The sequence below is a fragment of the Branchiostoma belcheri genome, unplaced genomic scaffold (genome assembly GCF_001625305.1).
Source record: "Branchiostoma belcheri isolate BF01 breed outbred unplaced genomic scaffold, Haploidv18h27 scaffold73, whole genome shotgun sequence".
Lineage (NCBI taxonomy): Eukaryota > Metazoa > Chordata > Leptocardii > Amphioxiformes > Branchiostomatidae > Branchiostoma > Branchiostoma belcheri.
This window is the reverse complement of record NW_017804387.1, coordinates 1,548,034-1,568,905: the sequence shown is the minus strand read 5'-3', so window position 1 is coordinate 1,568,905 and position 20,872 is coordinate 1,548,034. Positions and strand designations below refer to the sequence as shown.

Genomic DNA, 20,872 nt, shown 5'->3' with positions numbered 1-20,872 from the left:
ATGGATGGGTGGATTGATGGGTGGATGGATGGATGGGTGGGTGGATGGATGGATATCCGATGGATGGATGGGTGGGCGGGTGGATGGATGGATGGTTGGATGGATGGATGGGTGGGTGGATGGATGGATGGATGGGTGGGTGGATGGATGGATGGATGGATGGTTGGATGGATGGATGGATGGGTGGATGGATGGATGGATGGATGGATGGGTTTTGTGTATGGTTTGGTGGATAGGTGGGTGGATGGATGGATGGATGGTTGGTTTGTTGGATTAGTGAATGAATAGATGGATGGATGGATGGATGGACAGATAGAATTTGAAGGCATTTAATCACCAAAACAACAGGATTTTACGCCATAAAACCGTTACAATTAGCTATAGTCATCACTTCTTTAAAATATGAACAGAACAAGAAAGGTAACATTGGCAAAACAAATACGTAACTTTCACATTCGCATATGTTTTGCTATGTATTTCACTCAACGTTCTTTTCGACATAGAGGATAATGTTTTAGGTACTTTGCTTACATCAGCTGTCACATCTTGTCACCTTTGAGACAAATCAGGTCACATAAGTCCGTGTTACACATTCACGGATTTGGCCATGGTTATAAGTAGGGTCTGTAGAATTTTAAATGTTTTTATTTATTCCAACTTGTAATCAGAATACGTGATGATGGCACAGTCAAGCTTTTCAACTTATATTAATGCCGCCACCAACACAGGGGACAATACAATACTCATTTGCACATGAGCGAAGTGAGGAAAGTCGTGTAAAGGGCCTTTCCCAAGGGCACAAGATTGGTGGCATGTCAGGACTTGAACCCGGGACCTCTTGGTTCTGAGTCGAGTACTCTGCCGCTACGCCACACGACCCCACAAATGTTTAAATCGGGAGGTTGGACCATGGTTGGCTGGCATTCGTGGGGAGGTCGTGAATGTGTGACAGGGGCTTTAAACACTCCAATACATGATGATCGGAACAGATGCCGTGGTGATGATAAGATACACGACAAGACATAGCCTGTCCAGGACGTTAGCCAGCAGGGTGTAGTCGGACACTTCCGCCTCCGTCTTCACGCTGGTCAGACCTTCGGCCATCATCCTTACCGTCTTGGTCAGTTCGTCCACACTGGAGACCAGGCGAACAGATCCCGCAGCTTCGGCGGACACAGTAGCTGTAGGAGGCTTGGATGGCTTGCCGATGATCTTGGGGTCTTGGCGCTCTTCTTCAGCGGTGCTTTCTCCATCGCCCGCCGCGGTGTCGTCGTCCTGAATGCCGCTGTTGGTGTTCTCGTGGACAGCGCGCTTGGCCAGGCTTTCCTCGTCAGTACCGGAAGCCGTGCTGGTTTGCTTCTGTGTGAGATCTCCTAGGAGAAGCATCCTTTACAAATGATATAATATACAGAATAAAGTTGAGCCCGCTGAGTGTGCAAGAGTCGGCAAAGCAACTTTACCACTATGGCATTCGTACACTGCTCTGCAAGCAGAGGTTTAGGCGTTAGCTTAATTTTGGACGTACTTTTTGGAGTTTTTAACTGGCTTTGTTCATAGTACTGGTATCTTTTTTTTTTCTTTTTTTACTTCGGTGGCAAATAGTAACTGCCTGGCAAATAGATACCATTTGGCCAATTTGATACTGTCTTTGCAGCCACCAAAGCATCTGATTAAAGATGACTTGTACATCTGCCATCTGCAGTTCGTAAGAAACCTGCAGTATTAAACAAAGCTACAGTCAAAGGATTGCTTTATAAGAAGTGATTATCAATATCTGGGGTTTCCGTTACAAAGAATACTCAGTACGTAGCCATGCAGGGGAGAAAAATAACACTCATTGCCAGAGAGAGGCGCCCCTCTTTGTTTTATAATAAGGTCACACTGATTTAAGTTTATTAATGACATCTTCTCGCGCATTGATGTTCGTAAAAAAGCACCACCAGGAGGTTCTGGCTTGGGTGCCTCCGTAGTCCATACATACATGTATGGTAGCTAGCGACAATATGGTGCCGGTGGTAACTACGGAGGATGGCACCTCAGACCTCAGTACAGCGCCGAATCATAAATACGGCAAAGACCAGCATGTTCCGGCCTATTGTAAAGTCGCTACGTACTATTGCAAATTCGCAGCTTTGTATTCCTGTGGTTTAACCTGACCTGTGGTTTAGCAGCATTTTCGTTTTTGCTGGAGTTTTTTCATTCGCCCGCGCGCAGTACTTCGGGGGTCTTCAGAGGATATCATGCATACTTTAGTCAGTGTGGTCTAGGCGATTATGAAAATCCCCCCACGAACACAACTTCTCAGTCTCTCCCTAGAAAAGAATATTCAGTACCAAGCCATATAGCGGAGAAAGATAACCCTCGTTGCCGGAGACAGGCGCCCCTCTTTGTCGTGAATGCTGATGATGCCCATCGTGGCGAAGAGGAAAAGTCCCATCACGCCCATGCACACGATGATCAGCGTGGCTGAAAAATTGAAGACGAGAAATCTTAAATTACTAAACTTAAACTCTCTTCTATAATTGCTGGTTAATACCATAGCCAATACAGTTTTGTGTGTCAAAAGACTTTCTCTGCAGGAAAAAGATTCAAACTATGTTTAATTTGACCATTTGTGCCTGATTTGAAAGTACATTTGGTATCCATCCCAGAAAGGGAGCTAACTTTTGTTGACGAGGCTGAAGAAAAGTTCTAAACGGGAACTATGCGGCTCCAGATGTCTTACTGAGGGACGGCTGCGTGTGCGAGATGTCGGTTAGCTTGAGGAATGAATCCCCTATACTTAACTTTTGCTGATGAATCGTTTCAAGTTAGGGCATGTTGATTTGATTATATGGATGACATCCGCGCGCGCATGAATTTTCGGCCGTTTCCAAAAAAAAAAGTTTTCAAGCATACTGTAAATCGTGTAAAACAGTTGCTAAATGAGCAAAAATATACTAGTACCATAACTTGCAAGGAAAACATTTAGAAACGACACCAATGTCGTAGAATGCCAAAATCAAAGGAAAAAAAGACAACAATGTAAAGAAATGAATTCGAAGAGTAGATTATTTGCCATAACATATTCTGTGCTATTTGTTCAACCTTCATGACCACGTAGATTTCATAGTGAAAGCAATTTTTTTTTGCAAAACTTTTTTTTTATTCGCACGCGCGCATCAGTTTTGGGGTTCCCAGAGGATGTCATCCATATCATCAAATCAACATGGCCTTACATGCATATCAAACCTTTCACACATTTAAGCTATATCTTTGTTTAATAATTCTGGTACGACGCTATATTTACAAGGTTTACATAATTCTAATAATGCAGATAAAACTTCAATCAGGTTAACCAATAAATCTAACGGGAAAGTCTTTAAATTCTCTTTAAATATTTGATTCTAACATATCTGATGCTGACAGTAACTACAAATATGCCATACGGTAAGTATGTAAATGCTTGGAAAGTAATTGTCGTGCAGTTAATTCATTAAACATCTACAGCTCCACTGTTCCCGTCCATTCTACCCACAAGTATCCAACTAGATTTTCCAATTCTTGCAGTTTCAAACTGCCTAAACCAAAAACAAACAGCAAAAAGCGAACATCTCTCTACCGCGCCATTAATCTATGAAACACCCTGCCACCCAGTATAAAAAAAAACACTGACCAGTCTGCGTCAATTCAAAAAGGCCATCCACCAGTTGTACATGAGTTAAGTTGTATATATCAAGTCATGATCGTTTTGTTTACCCTGTATATAATTTGTAATGATTATGTATGTTCATTCTATTTTAATTTTGATGTCAGTATGCTTGTATGTTTTATTGTTTTGAACCCTGGAAGATTAGTCACTGACTAAAGGATATCGAAATAAACGAAACGAAGTTGATTCGGTGTGCGTTTCGTTCTACCCTAGTGTATGTAATAACAACTGCGAATAGAAATCTGCATATCAAAATCACAAATTGTGCATCTCAAACTTTTGTGCTTGGCTCCATCAAGAATGTACCAAGTATAAATTATCAAATCTAAACCTCCTAGTCAATACACATTACTTAATGTGCTATGGCGCTATATTTGCACGGTTGATAACTGTAAGCTGAATTGTAATGATGCAGATAGAATTTAATTCAAGCTAACTATTTTAACGGGAAAGTCTTCAGATTCACTTTAAATATCTGAAGCTCACATTTTAACGGGAAAGTCTTCAAATACCCTTTAAATATCTGATGCTGATAGTAAATACATACAAATATGGCATACAGTAAGCCTGTACATGCTTGGTAAGTAATTGTCTCTCAGTTAATTTTCCTTCGTGCCACCGTAGTGTATACGTATGTCACGACACCTGTTGGGTTTTGGAAGGGTTTCGGTTACATATTATGAAATATCTCGGAGGCGAAACTGTGTTTAGCACGCATGTGATACATGTGATTGACGAAGAGCTCTGCTGTGGTGAAGCAAGACAACGAAACTTTAACTCCAACACCGGAAACCGGTAAACCACTTAACTTTAGCACAATTCTGAAACAATAATAAAACAAAAATTGTCCACAGACTATAGATGTTTTCATGGTCATTGCTCTGCAGAACTCACCCAACTAGTTCCACCACTCAGATCTTTTAAGTGTTCCACTAGCTTCTCCACTAGCTCACACAACTTCACCGTCCAAATTCCTTTTTCGAAATCTTTTTACAGTGACAGTTTCTTTCTCCGTACGGCTAAGCTTTGGAATTCCCTCCCTGACAAATAAATCAAACATTCACCGACATCTCTTGACATAGCCATGTTTCTCTCATATTTATAGTTCAATGCCGTATAGGCCTCGCATTGAACCACTCCATTAAAAATAAGACTAGTATACTCACCGAAAAACGGCAGCGATCCCTTGACGGGAAGCACATCTGTAACAAACACGAGAGACACGACCATGGACAGCTGGATGGTCACTCCGAACGAGATCCGGTCTCCCTTGTCTATGGGCATGATGAAGGTGATGGTCATCAGTACGATCAGGATGAGACAGGGTCCGACAGTCGTGGCGATGTGGAACGTCGGGATGCGCGACAGATGGAGGGAGAGGCAGGCTTCCCTCGTGTCCTCCGCGAAAACCTGGTCACTCCGGTACCATTCTCCCTCCGGCGCCACGGGGATAACAGAGTCACACGGGTGGCTTTGTTCATCCGATGTCGAGCTTTTCTCGTGGCATTCTGTAGTTGTTAATAAAATAATATACACTCCGTATTATTACAGTCTCTATATAGACGGTAAACTAAAACGCGTTGCGTCTATGACAGTACGTGCGAGAGATTGGTGAGACTGAAAGATCTGCTCAATCCATGCTGGTCATTGCAGAAAGATTTGAAAGGTTCCGGTTTCATTCAGACAATTGCAATAGTGGTACGTGCTTGGTTGTAAAGAAATGCATCATCAACAGTTCTCCTAAATGTCTAGAGGAGCTCGAGGATAGCGATTGCTGCCTCAGCATTTGGTAGGCTCAGAAAAACAGTTTAGAATCGAAGGAATATTATTCCCAATTCCTACATATGCATGTGAAACATGGACCCTGAAAAAATCAGACGAACTTCTGTTATCCTTTGAAATGAAATGCTTAAGAGTGATACTCTGCATCACCCTGCGGGACCGCATCCTAAATGCAGAAATCCGGTCATGACTTGGGGCAGAACAAACCATCACTGACAGGATACGCACCAGAAGGCTCAGATAGTTTGGGCATGTGATGCGAAGACCAGCAAATACCTTAGTTTACAAGGCATACCACCAGGAGTTCAAAAACCCCAGACCCCGGGGAAGACCACCCAAGAGGTAAAAAGACCAGATTCAGAGTGACACAGGACTTACCCTAGGAAAAGCAGAGACTATTACCCTTGATAGAGCTGGCTGGAAGTACCTGACGGAGGGGAGCAAGGGGCCAGTATACCTGGCCTGTGCATATAGGCAGGTAGGCAAATATCTTGAAACCTTACGAATGGTTTGCTCGACTGCCGAAGTTGCGGAGAAACAGACACGACAATCCATGGTGTCGGCAGGAAACAGGAAGGGATCAGCATCACACACGCTGGTGGTCAGAGTTTCCACTCTCCAGTGCACCAGGCCGCTGCTGCTCACTACGACCGGCACGTTCTTAGGCAGGCCTTGGTAGAGTGGATTAGCACTGGAAGGAAACAAAATAAACGATTTTGGTATTCTGCCAAACATCGTCTCTGCATGTTTTGCATGTTGTGCTATATTGTCCTTTTATATCCCCTATGGGCTTAAGTGTAGTTTACGGCCGCAAACGTCGTTTTTTCATCCCGACAACATTACTGTGCGTTGACGATATAATACAGCTCCCGATGTCGTCTGCTTGCTCTCGGCCGTCTTATAATTGCTTCGGGGCTGTAGACTGCATTGGACTTTAAAATGCGTCGGACCTTACAACTGCGTCGGGGGTTACAAACGCGTCGGGCCTGATAACTGCGTCGGACCTTATAACTGCGTCGGGGCTTATAAACGCGTCGGGCTTTTAAACGCGTCGGGGCTTACAAACGCGTCGGAGGTCTTTCAATGCGTCGGAGGTTTTTCAATGCGTCGGAGCTTAGACTGCGACGAGGATTAAGTCCTTATCTAAACCTGCGACGGGGATTAAGTCCTTATCTAAACCTGCGACGGGGATTAAGTCCTTATCTAAACCTGTGTTTAATTGTGACAGTAGATAGTATTAGGATATCGTTGCCTTGGCTTCAACTCGTGAAGCTTCTTCTCTAAATGTTTAACATTTTTAGGAGAACCTTAAAAGCGCTTGCATGTATATATATATCCGGGTTGTTGAAATATGTATCCACATTTTTTTTATAAAAAAAAACACTTATACAACTACAAATATAAAAGTACAGACTAAGTGGCAGTAAAACCTATAGCTTCAGTGCACATTGAACTGGTAGCAATTCGCTTCAATACACAGTGAGATGGTAGCAATTCACTTCAATTCAGTATCAGTACAAAAGTGAGCCAGTAACACATTGATTAAACAGTGGGCCAGAAAACCTGGCTTCAGTACATAGTAAACCTGGCTTCAGTACATAGTAAACCTGGCTTCAGTACATAGTAAACCTGGCTTCAGTACATAGTAAACCTGGCTTCAGTACACGTTGAACATGCAGCACATAGCTTCGCTGTGCATGTACGTATCCACTTACTTTCTCTTGAGAGTAAATGCTGGAGTCCAAATATTGCTGCCGAGAACGCTCAGCGTCTCGACGCCACCGAAATACCTCGGGGTCCATTTCAGCCGGCTGTCGTACCATGTCTGGGAAAGATAAAGTACGAACGTTTTGTGCAAAGGGCCTCTAGCAGGGAAACTGTCCACTAATTACAATCCTAGTGAACGCAAGTAGTAAACGCTTTTACCAGAAAGGTACTGGCCGAACTGAATCACGGTTTTGTTCATTCCATAACAACGCTCGAAATGAGTTGACTACTAAAACTTAGTATCCCAATTTCTCTAAAATTACAGACCAAGAAAAAACTATTCTTCTCAAAACCCACAAATTTTGGAAAAGGTGGGGCATTACGTCTTCCGTGGTTTACAGAAGAAAAGTCAAACCCTTTAGACATAGTTTTAGTCATGTTCTAGACAGCTACCTCATCAGACTTTAGTTATTTTATACTCTATTTCATTGTTATTTAATGTGTTGTAATTATGCAATTAGCCTCCGGGCACGAATTTGCACTAAACTTTTCATCAGCACCCCCCCCCACTGGTTCCATGAAAGCTTGCCACAGCGACAGAGAATTATAAACTTCACTTGTACTGATTTTCAGATTCATAACGTTAATCATAACAAGTCTTGTTATTTGTTTATTTGTTTATTTACCATTTGCACGTATATCTAAAAAATTACACAATCAAATTATAACAATCAAAGAATATGCGGGGTACGCCAGAAACCTGAGTGGCTTTTTAAAAGGCCTACCCCAAACAAAGGTAACTTATGACAAAACGTATTTGAATTAAACATCAAAATTAAACAATGAAATAATTGATTAATTAAGCAAAATCAAGACGCAGAAATAATAACAGAAGTGGGTAAACTAACTAAAAAGAAATTAAACAAAAGTCTTATACATATAATTCAGGTAACTGTTACAAAGTACACTGATTAGATAATTAACATAAAAATTAACGATTAAAACAAGAGATTGAAAATAACAAGGAAAACAAGCAAGCAATGTAATTAAATCTTCTGGCTTGGAGATTGTGTAACACTTGGCTACTAACGGAAAGGTTAAAAAGTGCAAAATACTTCTTGTATGTCTTTCGAAACTTACAAAATCGATGATCAGAAAAGCAACGAGCTGCTCCTTCTTTTCATCCTGAAAGAGAAAAAAAAGAAAAAAAATTATTATGCATTATTATGTAGCCTCTACATTTTTTATACTGAATTTCCTAAGTAACGAAAAAGGATCTCTCAAAATGTTGCATTGCAGAGACAGAACTTACCAAGTCGACGATTTGTTCCAGCTTGCCCGTGAAGTTGATGACGACATTTTCAGGTGCCAGGCTGGCACTGTAGACCGCCAGCAGCTCGTTTTGCAGATTTTGTTTATAATGTACTAAAATGGGATGATAGATTTGTAAGTTATTTCGTTGTTAAGATCAAAATATTTCCTTTGAACATGAACTATTAACACGTATGTTCCGACTGTTTCTAACAACGTGAGCAAAATAGTCATATATTCAAAATAGCATAGAAAAACATAACAACCATTTTTGTTTATCATGAAAGTTCATCTGTGTTGGCAGTAATCATAGTAAAACATTGAACTTTATCCCAACACAAGTTTACTCGCATATAATAATATATAATAATTTTGCTAGTACTGATGATAGATAAAAAAATGATTATAAAAACTTTTATAACTAGAAAGGCCAATATTTGCTTTGGAGCAAATACAGCGATGGGTTCACCACATTTTACGACATGGCAGGGAAAGAATGAGAAACACAAGGGAAAACAATGATTTACATTGATATAACTATAATATGAAGTAACATACAACTAAAACAACAGTTGGATAGCTATTCCCTACTTTATTGGTTAGGATTTTTAATTGCATAATGCAAACTGTTGATTTAAAAAAAAAAAAAACGTTCATGCCCCGCATTCCAATGCTGGAGCAGAAAAGCTTGAAATACCTACCAAAACACTTGAATAAAGACATACTGTCAGTATGGAAATGCTCTGTGCAGGTGTTATTAACAATCACATAAACTATGAAGCCATACATTGAATAAGCTATACATATAATATGATTATCATAACCTTTATTTTTAAAATCATGCCAGTGAGCTAATTGCATGTACAGAGTGAAAGAAAGTAAAGTAAAGCAGTAGAATTTCTGTACTAGCTATGATAGTACTTCATATGATTCGTCCTCATCGTCATCATTCAATGTGGTCTATCTCTTGCTACTAGTGACTGGTAATACCTCTGTAGATTCTTCACACTGGCAGAGTACCGTACTCCTTCTCTCTTGTCAGCTCAATACTTTTGTGACAACATCAAAGTGATTTTAGTTTGTATGTTGGAAAAATACAAAAGACTAACATTCTAAGTTATTGACATTCTTGAGTAAGAACAATCAGTTTTTGAATGTTAAAAGCAAAACAACGAAAATAAAAAAAAATGTTGAAATTGTTAAAATGCAGAATTGTTAAAATTGTTAAAACTGATAAAATTGTTAAAAATGATAAAATTGTTAAAAATGTTAAATTGCTAAAAATATTAATGTCCGATGCACTGGGGTTCGAACTTGCAATGCCTGGGATTGCCGCCTTGCGCGTTTCCAACCGAGCTAACTCGGTGCGATACACATCACTCACTGCATTGTATGTCATAAAAAGTAAACAGCATGGCGGTATCGATCGCTTCAAGGCACCAAGACTTTCAACTATTAACTACGGGGTTTCCTTCTTTATCAGGTTTGCTTTTGAACCACCTTGATGTTACTTAACTATCAACCCTACAATTTTGGTGATACTTCGGAGATCGATAACAGAACCTAGATAATACTAGTTGGTAAAGATTGCGGAAAATTGTTGATACCGTGGCGCGCGCACCGACGATACACATTACGTACCGCGTAACTTTTTTGTTTACACGCCGGGCGCAGGTCATTGACCTCCAACTTGCGTTGTTCCAACAGAGAAGAGCAAAATGTCTGGCTCCCGCAGAACGTACCGCACTCTCCCGCTGGACGTACCGCACTCTCCCGCAGAACGTACCGCACTCTCCCGCTGGACGTACCGCACTCTCCCGCAGAACGTACCGCACTCTCCCGCTGGTCGTACCGCACTCTCCCGCAGAACGTACCGCACTCTCCCGGAGGACGTCCCGCACTCTCCCGAGGGAAGTCCCGCACAGCGTCCTGCACTCTCCCGCAGAACGTCCCTCGAAAATCGATGCGTATTTCGTGGCCTGTGCTGTACCTACCAAAACACTTGAGTTCATACTGTCAAAATGGAATGGCTTTGAACAGGTGTTAATTGAGTTAATCCAATCAAATCCAACAGCCAATCAGCAAGAAGAATAGATTGGTCTGCGTCAGGTTCATGCTTGCATGCCCATATATGGACATACCGCCGAATTCCTTTCTTATTACGTCACGCGCGCGCGCCCCCACAGTACTTTCCTATGGGGACCGCTAAAAAAGCAAATAAAACGATTGTAAAAGCTTGTATCACAAAAATTTAAAAAACGCCTAGGGGTATTTGCCCACTGTACCTCCATACCAAATTTCAGGACCTTAGGCCCTAAAATGAAGAAGCTGAATCCATTTAAAAAATGGCAGGAGGAGGAGAAGAAGAAGAAGAAGAAACATCAGAAAAAGCAATATGGTTTCACCACACCACTTCGTGGTGTGGTGAACCCATAAAAATTGTGTCTAATTTTAGTGTTCTTAATCTAACCTTACCAACTAATCAAGTTTTTATTAGTTTTTTTTTCCTTTTTTGAATGTTTTAAAACTTTTGATAGTTACTTTTGTTTATTTAGAACACCTTTTAGATGTTTTAGAACCTTGTCAGTTACCTTTAATTTGTTTATTTAGAACTCTCCTTAGAACACTGACTGTTTTTGTTTATTTAGAACTTATTTCTCTTTCGTAAATTCCTCTGTAAACATTCACTTGTACTGATGAAAGGTATTGGACGATACCTGAAACGTCTACAATTATAAATCCAATCCAGTTTGGAAAGAGTAAACTACTCTCTTATTATATTACCACCCTGGATGAGTAACCTTCACCAACTACTCCAGTATAGTTTGCAAGATGGGGAAAATAAATATAATCCAAAATCTGCGTGGTATTCAAAGGTATTGGAAGTTCTCACCTGAACAAACGGGTTTCTCATATTCCCAAATTCCTTCTTCGCTCCCTTCCAGGCACCTGACTTCCCTGGGAGAGCCGTACTCCAGCGTGTAGCCAGTGTTGCAGGTGTACGTGACTCTTTCGTCGACGAAGTAGAACCTTTTACTTGGTGTTCTCTGGCCGTAGTTGGGAGGACCTCTGTCCCAGCAGCCTACAAAATCTAGGATAGTGATAAAAGACTTGTAAACGCAACGGCAAAATCAGCATATTCATTGAATTCAAAAACAGGCAAAAGAACATGTAGGTGTGGACGAGATTTTTAACCACAGTTTCTTTTATAATTGACTTTGATGATAAAGAATGTTTCAAGTTTTAAAGTTTATTTATTGAACCAGGGTATACGTATCTTTGATCTGCGGATCTGTTTTTTTTAATATCTCTAGGCAGACATATTTAAAGATGCAGTCAATACATGTAAACAACAACACAATAATACGCAAACCATGTTACAAGTACATGCACTTGTAACATGGTATGTGTATTATTACATGTACAGACCCATAGACCAAATCAAAGGGATCACAGTATATGGACTTTTAGTTCAGTAAGTTTCCAGTTCCAGTCTTACAGTCTCCAGTCCTCTACAAACTTTTTTAAATGCTGACACTGATGTAAGTCGGCGTTCCACGTACAGTACTCGCTCTTTGAAATGTAACAAATGCAAACATATTTGCATGCTGAAGAAACAATGTCATTGTAAACTAGAGCTCGGAGATCTCATGCCTTCGTCAGAGGGACATTCTCAAGATAACTGCAGTGACGTACAGACCCACCACGAAGCCCAAACTTGCACTTGACTTTGGCCTCAACAACGGTAATCTGCCTGCCAAAAATCATGGACGTCGAACCATGCCTTTAACCCTAAACAGTACACCTGGGGTCCGCGCGGACCCCAGCACTATATATTATGTAGTATCTTTTTTGTTTCTAAAGATTTTTTTTCTGAAATTTTAGGTAATTGTCACCCACAAAGTTGTCTCTCAATACAGTGCAGAAAACTCCGTTTCTACCATTTATGAAAAAATTTATATTTGATTTTATTTTGGGGTCCGCGCGGACCCCAGCCGGCTTTCGATCATAATGGATACATTGGCGTTCTTATACATTACCTTATTTCCGTTTTTATATGTTTTTATGCACTCATCTTATGTCTACCAAGTTTTCAGAGAATGGTGTAGTAATAGAATTAAATTTTGATAACTTTGGGGTAATTATGACGTCATATGACGTCAGAGCTAATAATATAGTCCGCCATATTGGATTTTGACCAATGACGTCATCAAATTAGCATATTCTATGCATATTAAATGATTTAACTTATACTTAATTATGTAAGATGTTATTAATGTTGGAAAAGAAGTGTAATTTAATATAAAACTCTAAAATTTTTATGTTTAAACCAAAATTACTTCTATTTTGAAAAATAGAAACCGTTGCCATGGCAACACAAAAAAACATCAACTTACTAGTATCAAACTAATATGAACTTTTTTCCAGAGACATTTTAGGAAAGGTCTCCAAATTTGATACTTCTAGCGCAAGCCGTTTAGCCGCTATCTGAGATCAAAGTTGGGCCTCAAAAGCCCCTTCAGTCTGAAATGGGTTTAAAAATCGGGTATTTCTTCTTGTCTTCTTTTCTTCACCAAAAAATAGAAAAAGTTCAAAATGTATGATATTTGTTTGTAATGTGGACACAGAGGTTCCCACATCAGTTTGCAAAACAATTGAGCTGGTAGCATGTTGATAATTTCTAAAAATTAGCAAAAAAACTGCTCTGGGGTCCGCGCGGACCCCAGGTGTACAGATTAATCAGTTCGGGAGGGTGTACTGTTGAGGGTTAAGAGTTATTCCGCTAAATCCACAGTCACCCTCAATACGGCGAGACATTTCCATAGTTTTTCTGACGAAGACAACAAAACAACGTACTGCACGGAATGACGTCACATTCCTCCTGGCTACCGTCTTCAGTCAGACAGAAAGGCCGGTTGAGACCGGTGGGGTTGCGGCAGTAGTTGTTGTCCAGGTTAGCCCAGGAGTACCCGGCCGTGTAGAAACCAGCTTGACCGGCTGACCACTCAATACAAGCTGCACCGGACGCAGTCGTACTCCATGTCCCACGGTAGTTCATGCCAGTTCCATGGTAGCAAACTGGGGATAAGAATTTTAATAATATGCTTTGCTCTGTAGGAAAGGAAGATTAAAAAACCATGCTTTACATTTTTAAGAATGAACAAAGCACATCATTGCTGAATAAATGCGCCATACATAGGAAGAAAACATCCATATTTCGTCGCGACAAGTGACATAAAAAGTTATTAATAAGCACAATGTTTCTGTATCTGCATAGCTGGTATAACCACCTTTCGGCGTAACACACCAGCTTCGCAGGCACGCAGCGCGGCGGCAGCTGGCTATATTACACCGATCGACTTATTACACCTAACCCTTGAACTTCGAACTCTAGACAATGTTTAAAGCTATCTAATGACAATGCCCCTACTGTACTTAGTGACAGCGAGTTCCACTCTGCGATACTTCTAGAAAAGAAATAATTTTTTAACACCTCAATCCTTAGTTGATAACTCTGGTACTTGAAGGCATGGCTATTTCTTGTTCTTGTTTGTAATATACAATGTATGTACTAGGCAACTCAAACATCCGAAAGTAAGAAAACATCAATCTTTCACGATAAAAAATAAACAAACCACTGATCCGCACCTTCTGTTCGCGTCACGGCGAGTTCTGTGTTCCAACAGCTGTCTTGTGATGACGGAAACACGTCACACGGCGGCAGCAGACCTTTCACCAGGTCATCAGCCATACTCAGCACTTCCTCACACCACGAACGGCATGGGAGCATTACTTTGCCCCTAGGCCACAAAAGTTTAATTTCTTAGTTAATGGAATTTTCTAGAAAAATAATGGAGCGGGTGGGAAAAATAAAAACAGGCCTAGGCATTCTGATTTTTTTTTTTGCAAATCAGAAAAAATGAAGAGGGCGAATCCGTTAACCAAGAAATTAAATTGGTGTGGCCATAGGAAAAGACTTTCATAACAAAACACTATAAAAAATGTACGAAAATGCAAACAAAAATGTGTGGAGACCATCATCCTAAGAGGGAGATGAAAACGGAGAGGACATGTACATGACAAGAACAGCACAATTATACTGGACTCCTGTAGGTAGAAGAGAAAACAAAGACGCCCTTAAGATCCACTGACGAAAAACATTTTCAAAATATCTGAGGAGCTTTAACCATACTTAAAGACAGCATTAAGAGAACAGACCAGGGCAGACGGAACTGGAAAACTTCTTTGTACAGACATTTTTTTTTATCTATCTAGTCTCTTAGCTTACCACAACATTGAAGAAAATAGAAACATGATTATACTCTTGAATGCATTAATGTCTGATGACCTATATATATTTCATGCTGAAAAATAAAAAAAAAGAATTGGCAATTATTTTTATTTTTCAGAAAGAATTTGGTAACCATAGTTACTGAGTAAGAGATCATTGCCATAGTTCTCATCTATTATTGTAGCTGCTATACTTCTTGATTTGATTTACTGGTTTGTGTTACTTAGCTTCTTTATTAGTTAATTTTGCTATAATTGTGTTTTAACTGTATAATGGGAACTTATTTACGATTTGTTGATATTTGCCTTGATTTTCATGTAAGTATTTCGATTAATCAATTAACCCGGTTAACCCGTATTATGATTGTTTTGTTATGTTTAAGAAGAAGGACTTGTACAAGCCTTTGAGGCTTCATCTTCTCCTGCACAGTGTTTTTCATTTAATTTACTTCACGTTGTATCTTGTTTATTGTACGAAATAAATAAATAAATAAAATACTTCAATAGACAAACACATTGGCTACTCACAGGCACGGAGTCGATATGCTGGAGGACGGACCCAAAGCACACTGGGACATGCTCTCCTCAGGTAAATTGCATCGTGGGAAAATGACAGAAGATACAAATTTTCGAAACTCCGGGTGGTGTTTCCCTGAGATGTTGTAGGAACTGTTGAGAAGTTCCATGACCGGGGAGTTCTGGATCTCGTCGAAAGTCGTCTGGTTCAGCGGATTCGGTAAGATCGTGAGTCGACCGTCCAGCGGAAAAACCTCCGGGATTTGTAGGCACTCTGAAAATTTTCAGCAAATTGCTTATTATTATATGTTAACCTCCAGCTTAACTAGGAATAAAATGGTCTTACCGTGGTTCCTATAATGTACTATAAATCATACCGGCGCAAAATCTCAATTGGTAGAGTGCTAGCTTTGTAACATGGGGGTAGTGAGTTCAAACCCCAGCCGGGTCATACCAAAGACTTAAAAAATGTACACACTTCTATCTCTGCTTAGCAGTCAGCACATATGAGAAAGAGTGTGGGAAGGTCAAACACACAGCACTACCAGCGGACCAGCCCCCTGCTGTAGTGCATTGCACAACTGTGTGTCGCCCAAGGGCTACGAAATGGAGATGGGCACCACCCTACGCTCGGCATGAGGGTACGGGAGACTCTGTCTTTCCTATAATGTCTTTCTTATCTGCATGTCCTCTCTCTGTCACCTATACATACGTTATAATATCAATTTAGTAAAAGTTTACGTCAGGATATGATTTTGTAAAAACATTCTGTATTCATGATAGATTCTTTCATGTAACTTTTTGTAGCAACTGCAACATGTTCTTTTCGACCTGGGGTTAGGAAAATGTTTTCTAGGCCTTTAGGTTTGTACCCAGCAAATGAGGTGTGGATTTCGTTGTCTGAAATTAATCATGAATTTTTCTGATCAACGTGGTTGTCTTATAATGTACCTCATCCGTGTATGGTATTCATAAGCTTGAATGGTCCTATCATGGAACGCATATTTACAGAATTTCCTCATAATTATGCAAATTAGATCCATATTTGCATAATTGTAATATCATCATGTCAAGCATCACTTAACCCTACCTAGACCGGGGGGGTGGTGGCTAAAAGTGCCCGCGGCAACTTTGATGTCACCTAGCGTCTGAATGGCTAGCCGTAGAACGGCCAAACTTGGTGACTTTCCCTAGAATATTGTTGGCAACAATTCTCTATCATTGGAATAAGATAATAATTTTTTGTGTTGCCATGGCAACGGGTTTCTGACAGGCATTTTTTTGCTAAATTTAGTACTTTTTGTTTCAACAATAGAAAGTTATGGGTTTTATGTCAAGTTACTCATGGTTTCTAATATTAATAACATCCCAAATAATTTTATGCAAATTTTATCATTAAATATGCATAATTTATGCTAATTTGATGACGTCATTGGCCAATATCCAAGATGGCTTGCAGAGCGGTTTATATAGCACTCACCACATGTTTCCTCGTCACTGCCGTCCGGACAGTCCGGCACCCCGTCACAGCGCCTCCAGGGCGGCAGGCAGCTGTGCAGTATGTCCTTACAGCTGAACTCACCACGCAGGCACACTGGGAAGGTTTATTTGTTTACTTGTTTATTTGAGTTTACCACCAGATATACAAGTGGAATAGTGGGGCAGATAACTGAAATAATCTTTCACTTTGTGATACAAGCACCAAACTTGGTACAAATACTCATGAGACATTACTCTTTTGAAAAAGTACGCGGGCCACTTGATTTGACTTTTGGCGCCCCCTAGCGGCGCTTTTTGGTACTGCAGCTGACCTTCCGGGCTTTGTATCTCCTGTTCTAAACATACTACAGTCTTATGTGGTAAAAAGCTGTTATAGTAAGGAAGAAGTGACGTAAATTTGGTGTCTCTAGCTGCTTGCGTTGGAACTGCAGAGGCGTTTTTTGCCGGTGCACAATTTGCTTCAAGGGCGCTTTTTTTGCTTCGGAAGGTCGGCTGCAGTACCAAAGAGCGCCCTTGGAGCAAATTTTTGCACCGGCAAAAAATGCCCCTGCAGTTCTAACACAAGCAGCTAGAGACACCAAATTTACGTCACTTCTTTCTAACTTTAACAGCTTTTTACCAAATAAAAATCATGACTGTAGCATGTTTAAAACAGGAGATGCAAAGCCCGGAAGGCCGGCTGCAGTACCAAAAAGCGCCGCTAGTGGGCGCCAAAAGTTAAATCAAGTGGCCCGCGTACTTTTTCAAAAGAGTAATGTCTCATGAGTATTTGTACCAAGTTTGGTGCTTGTATCACAAAGTGAAAGATTCCTCCAAAATTTGATGTTATCTGCTCCACTAGAAGGGAGGACAAAACAGGTGCGTTGACACGTTTACAAATTGTCCTCCCAAACACAATATGCACAATAGAAATACAGATTACATTATTGAATACAAAACAAATTGCAATAATGAACATCAGTAACATGAAATACTATACATTTAACATCAAATACAATACATCAAACATCAAATACTGTACAATTCAATATCAAGATATACATTATTTACAAAAAATATCAATGATTAAAAATGGTGTCATGCATTACAAGAGCATTAACTTGATTGACACAGGAAAGGTACATTTGTAAGGTCTATACATGTAACTAAACATACGGACATGTAGTCACAAAGGAATCAACCTACGTACAAGACTATGAATAAATATTGGCATGTCACATATATTACTTGTCCTAAGGTCTAAACCTTCTTTGAGAGTATGACGGTTAAAAGATATATACTTTCAAACTTTTTTGACTATTTCTACACTAGTGGGTCCTAGGTAGGTATAGATATGTGTAAAGTGATCAGCCCCTCGAGCTCTGTCCTACAAAATGTACCCAACACCGAAGGGTGCAGGTGTCTGCCAAAGCACCAGTTACCATGGCGACAGCCGTCTAGTCAAGTTCAGTGACCTCATGTGTTAGGCTAAGAAGAGGAAGAACCAGAGCAAAAACAATGTTTCCTTTCTGTGAAGCTAAACGTGAAAGAAAACACTTGAACCTTACCGCAGGTTGGCACATTGCAATATTCCCATCGCTTGGCAGAATCCGTGGTGAAGCACCAAACTCCGGATCCGCCGTCCGGATTCCGGCAGTAGTTCTCCTGTAGTCCGGATGACGGGTACTGCTCCGCTGTGACGTGGTGATGATGGGGGATAAAACTGTCCCAACGTTGACACGTCCTGCCACTTTCGGTCACAGAAACTTTCCCTCGGTAGGATGTTCCAATTCCTGCAATACAGTCTTCGCTGCCTTGGCTTGCAGCTAGAAGGGTCATGAACGTATGCATGTCAGACATATACCATAACTACATATTCAATTACAAGTTTGTGTCTTCATTTTTTTAAATAAATGCAGGTGTGTGTACATGGTATGTACCTCAAAAGTACCCATCAGTACCAGAATAGAATCTTACCGCAGGTTGGCACATCGCAGAACTCCCATTTTGTGAGGGTATCCGCGGTGTAGCACCACACTCCCGGGGATGCGTCAGGGTTCCGGCAGTAGTTCTGAGGCTCCGCTCCGAGTGTACGTTGTTGATCAGGTTGATGTGGAGGATAGACGTGTGCGTGGGGTGTCTGACTGTCCCAGCGTTGACACGACTTCCCACTTTCGGTCACAGAAACTGTCCCTCGGTAGGTTTCCCCATCTCCCACCTGACAGTATTCGTCGGGGTCTGAGCCTGTAGGTGAAGAAAATGACATATACCTAATATATGCATGCTACACGCAGGTTGTATTCCATAACATGAAGGATATTTAAACAAAAGTTCCACGATCTCATACCTACGCCAAATGATGTGCTTGGTGAATTATACAGTTTTAATTATTGATTTTGTAAATAAGAGCCTCATTTGCATGGATTATATCAGTTGATCATATTCTCAACCCAATGACGGCCTTATCATAACAAAAAGGCTATTCTAGCATTTCCTCATAAATTATGCAAATGAGGTTATGATTTAAATAAATTATGTTTATTGCTTTTCACCCTCACTTAACTCCCAAAATCTAATCATTTCTAGGTCTCATTAGGACCTACCCACCCACCAAGTTTCATTCCAATCCATCCACTGCCACACGCACACACACACACATACAAACGCTACTGAAAACAAAACCTTCTTGGCGAAGGTAAAAAAAACAGTTACTCAAGCAACTGGATCTGATTTTGGGAACGGTCAGACGTTTCAGGTAGCATCCATTTATACCTTTCATCAGTGGCACTATTCTGGACGATACCCATGTTTTGTGATGTAATTTTTATTTTATGTCTAGTGGTGACGTGAATATAAGCATTTTGCTTGAGTGCGTCACCACTATGTATTGTATTTTTGCATGTTGAAATTTAAAAAAAACACCAGAAACTTACCACAGGGTGGCGCATGACAATATTCCCATTTCTCGTCAGGATCCGTGGTGTAGCACCAGACACTGTCGGCTTCGTCCGGATTCCGGCAGTAGTTCTCGGCCAGTGCCGGATACTTGTCGGGTGTCCGGATGTGTTGATGGGGTGTCTGACTGTCCCAGCGTTGACATGTCCTGCCGCTTACGGTCACGTTAACTGTACCTCGGTAGGACGCCCCATCTCCTACCTGACAGTCTTCGGAGCCTGTGACGAATAGACACCAAAACGTTAAGCCCCTGTGACACATTTAGAGCCTTCCTCCGACCACCAACTAACCGACGTTGGCTGAAATTCGGATTTTTTTTAATATTCCAACATGTAGTCACAAGACGTGGTGACGGTACACTCAAGTTTTTTCAACTTATATTAATGCCACCACCAACACAGGGGACAAATACATGACAGGAAAATACTCATTTTCACTTGAGTTAAGTGAGGAAAATCGTGTAAAGTGTCTTTCCCAAGGGCACAAGATCGGTGCCATGGCAGGACTCGAACCCGGGTCCTCTTGGTTCCGAGTCGAGCGCTCTGCCGCTACACCACACGACCCCACACGCAAAGTTCGGATTTAAGGCCACGTCTATCTCTTGATACGAATCGCATCAAATTTGTGTTAAATTTCAGTCAAATTTTACAGTCAAATTTGACTGAACCACGCCCCGACCTACTGCGGACCTACTCCCAATTTTTTTAACATTCTGGAACATTGGCCGAACAGTAGCCAACCTCGCCGAACACCAGCCAACCACTGCCGGTCCTGCTGCCGACACGTACTCCTGACCATGGTTGGGAGGAGTTTGGTAGTGTTCGGGGGGTCGTACATGGTACAAACACGTCAATTGTCAACTCTATTGGCCAACGGTTAAAAGATATATACTTTCAAACTTTTCTCAAAGAACTGTAGAAAAATTCATATTCCTAATGCGACTAGACAAACCACCCATCGAAAAACAGATCTGTACCTTTATTTCTACAATAACCGAAAAGCGAGGAGAAGTTGAATTTATATAACGATAGTTAGTTACTTTTGTATCTGTTCCCGTGTCCATTCATCTTGTTTTGTTGTGACCTGTACTTAGCCAAGTGTCGAAAAATTTGCCAAGTGTGGAAAAATTTGCAATAAAGG

At 40.8% G+C, this 20,872-nt stretch overlaps 1 protein-coding gene across 1 annotated transcript; it reads right to left on the bottom strand.

Moving 5' to 3' along the window:
• Nucleotides 1-957: 957 nt before the first annotated feature.
• Nucleotides 958-20,569, bottom strand: LOC109485142. The gene is made up of 16 exons (XM_019788574.1): nucleotides 20,473-20,569; nucleotides 19,714-19,950; nucleotides 18,755-19,021; nucleotides 18,346-18,603; nucleotides 16,779-16,892; nucleotides 15,311-15,572; nucleotides 14,141-14,292; nucleotides 13,349-13,570; nucleotides 11,385-11,582; nucleotides 8,493-8,605; nucleotides 8,321-8,365; nucleotides 7,189-7,298; nucleotides 5,977-6,164; nucleotides 4,858-5,199; nucleotides 2,334-2,466; nucleotides 958-1,387 (listed from the first exon to the last, which is right to left on the bottom strand). Exons 1-16 carry the CDS (start codon nucleotides 20,567-20,569, stop codon nucleotides 958-960), a joined length of 3,168 nt encoding a protein of 1,055 aa, XP_019644133.1.
• Between the last annotated feature and the right edge of the window lie 303 nt (nucleotides 20,570-20,872).

Excerpts from the sequence above, each read along its gene's own strand:
- LOC109485142 (XM_019788574.1), bottom strand. The coding sequence starts at position 20,569 with ATGTACGACCCCCCGAACACTACCAAACTCCTCCCAACCATGGTCAGG. Across the intron at positions 19,022-19,713 it reads ATATTGTCATGCGCCACCCT|GCTCAGACCCCGACGAATAC; the intron begins GTGGTAAGTTTC and ends CTTCACCTACAG. Across the intron at positions 7,299-8,320 it reads CTTTTCTGATCATCGATTTT|ACATGGTACGACAGCCGGCT; the intron begins GTAAGTTTCGAA and ends TATCTTTCCCAG.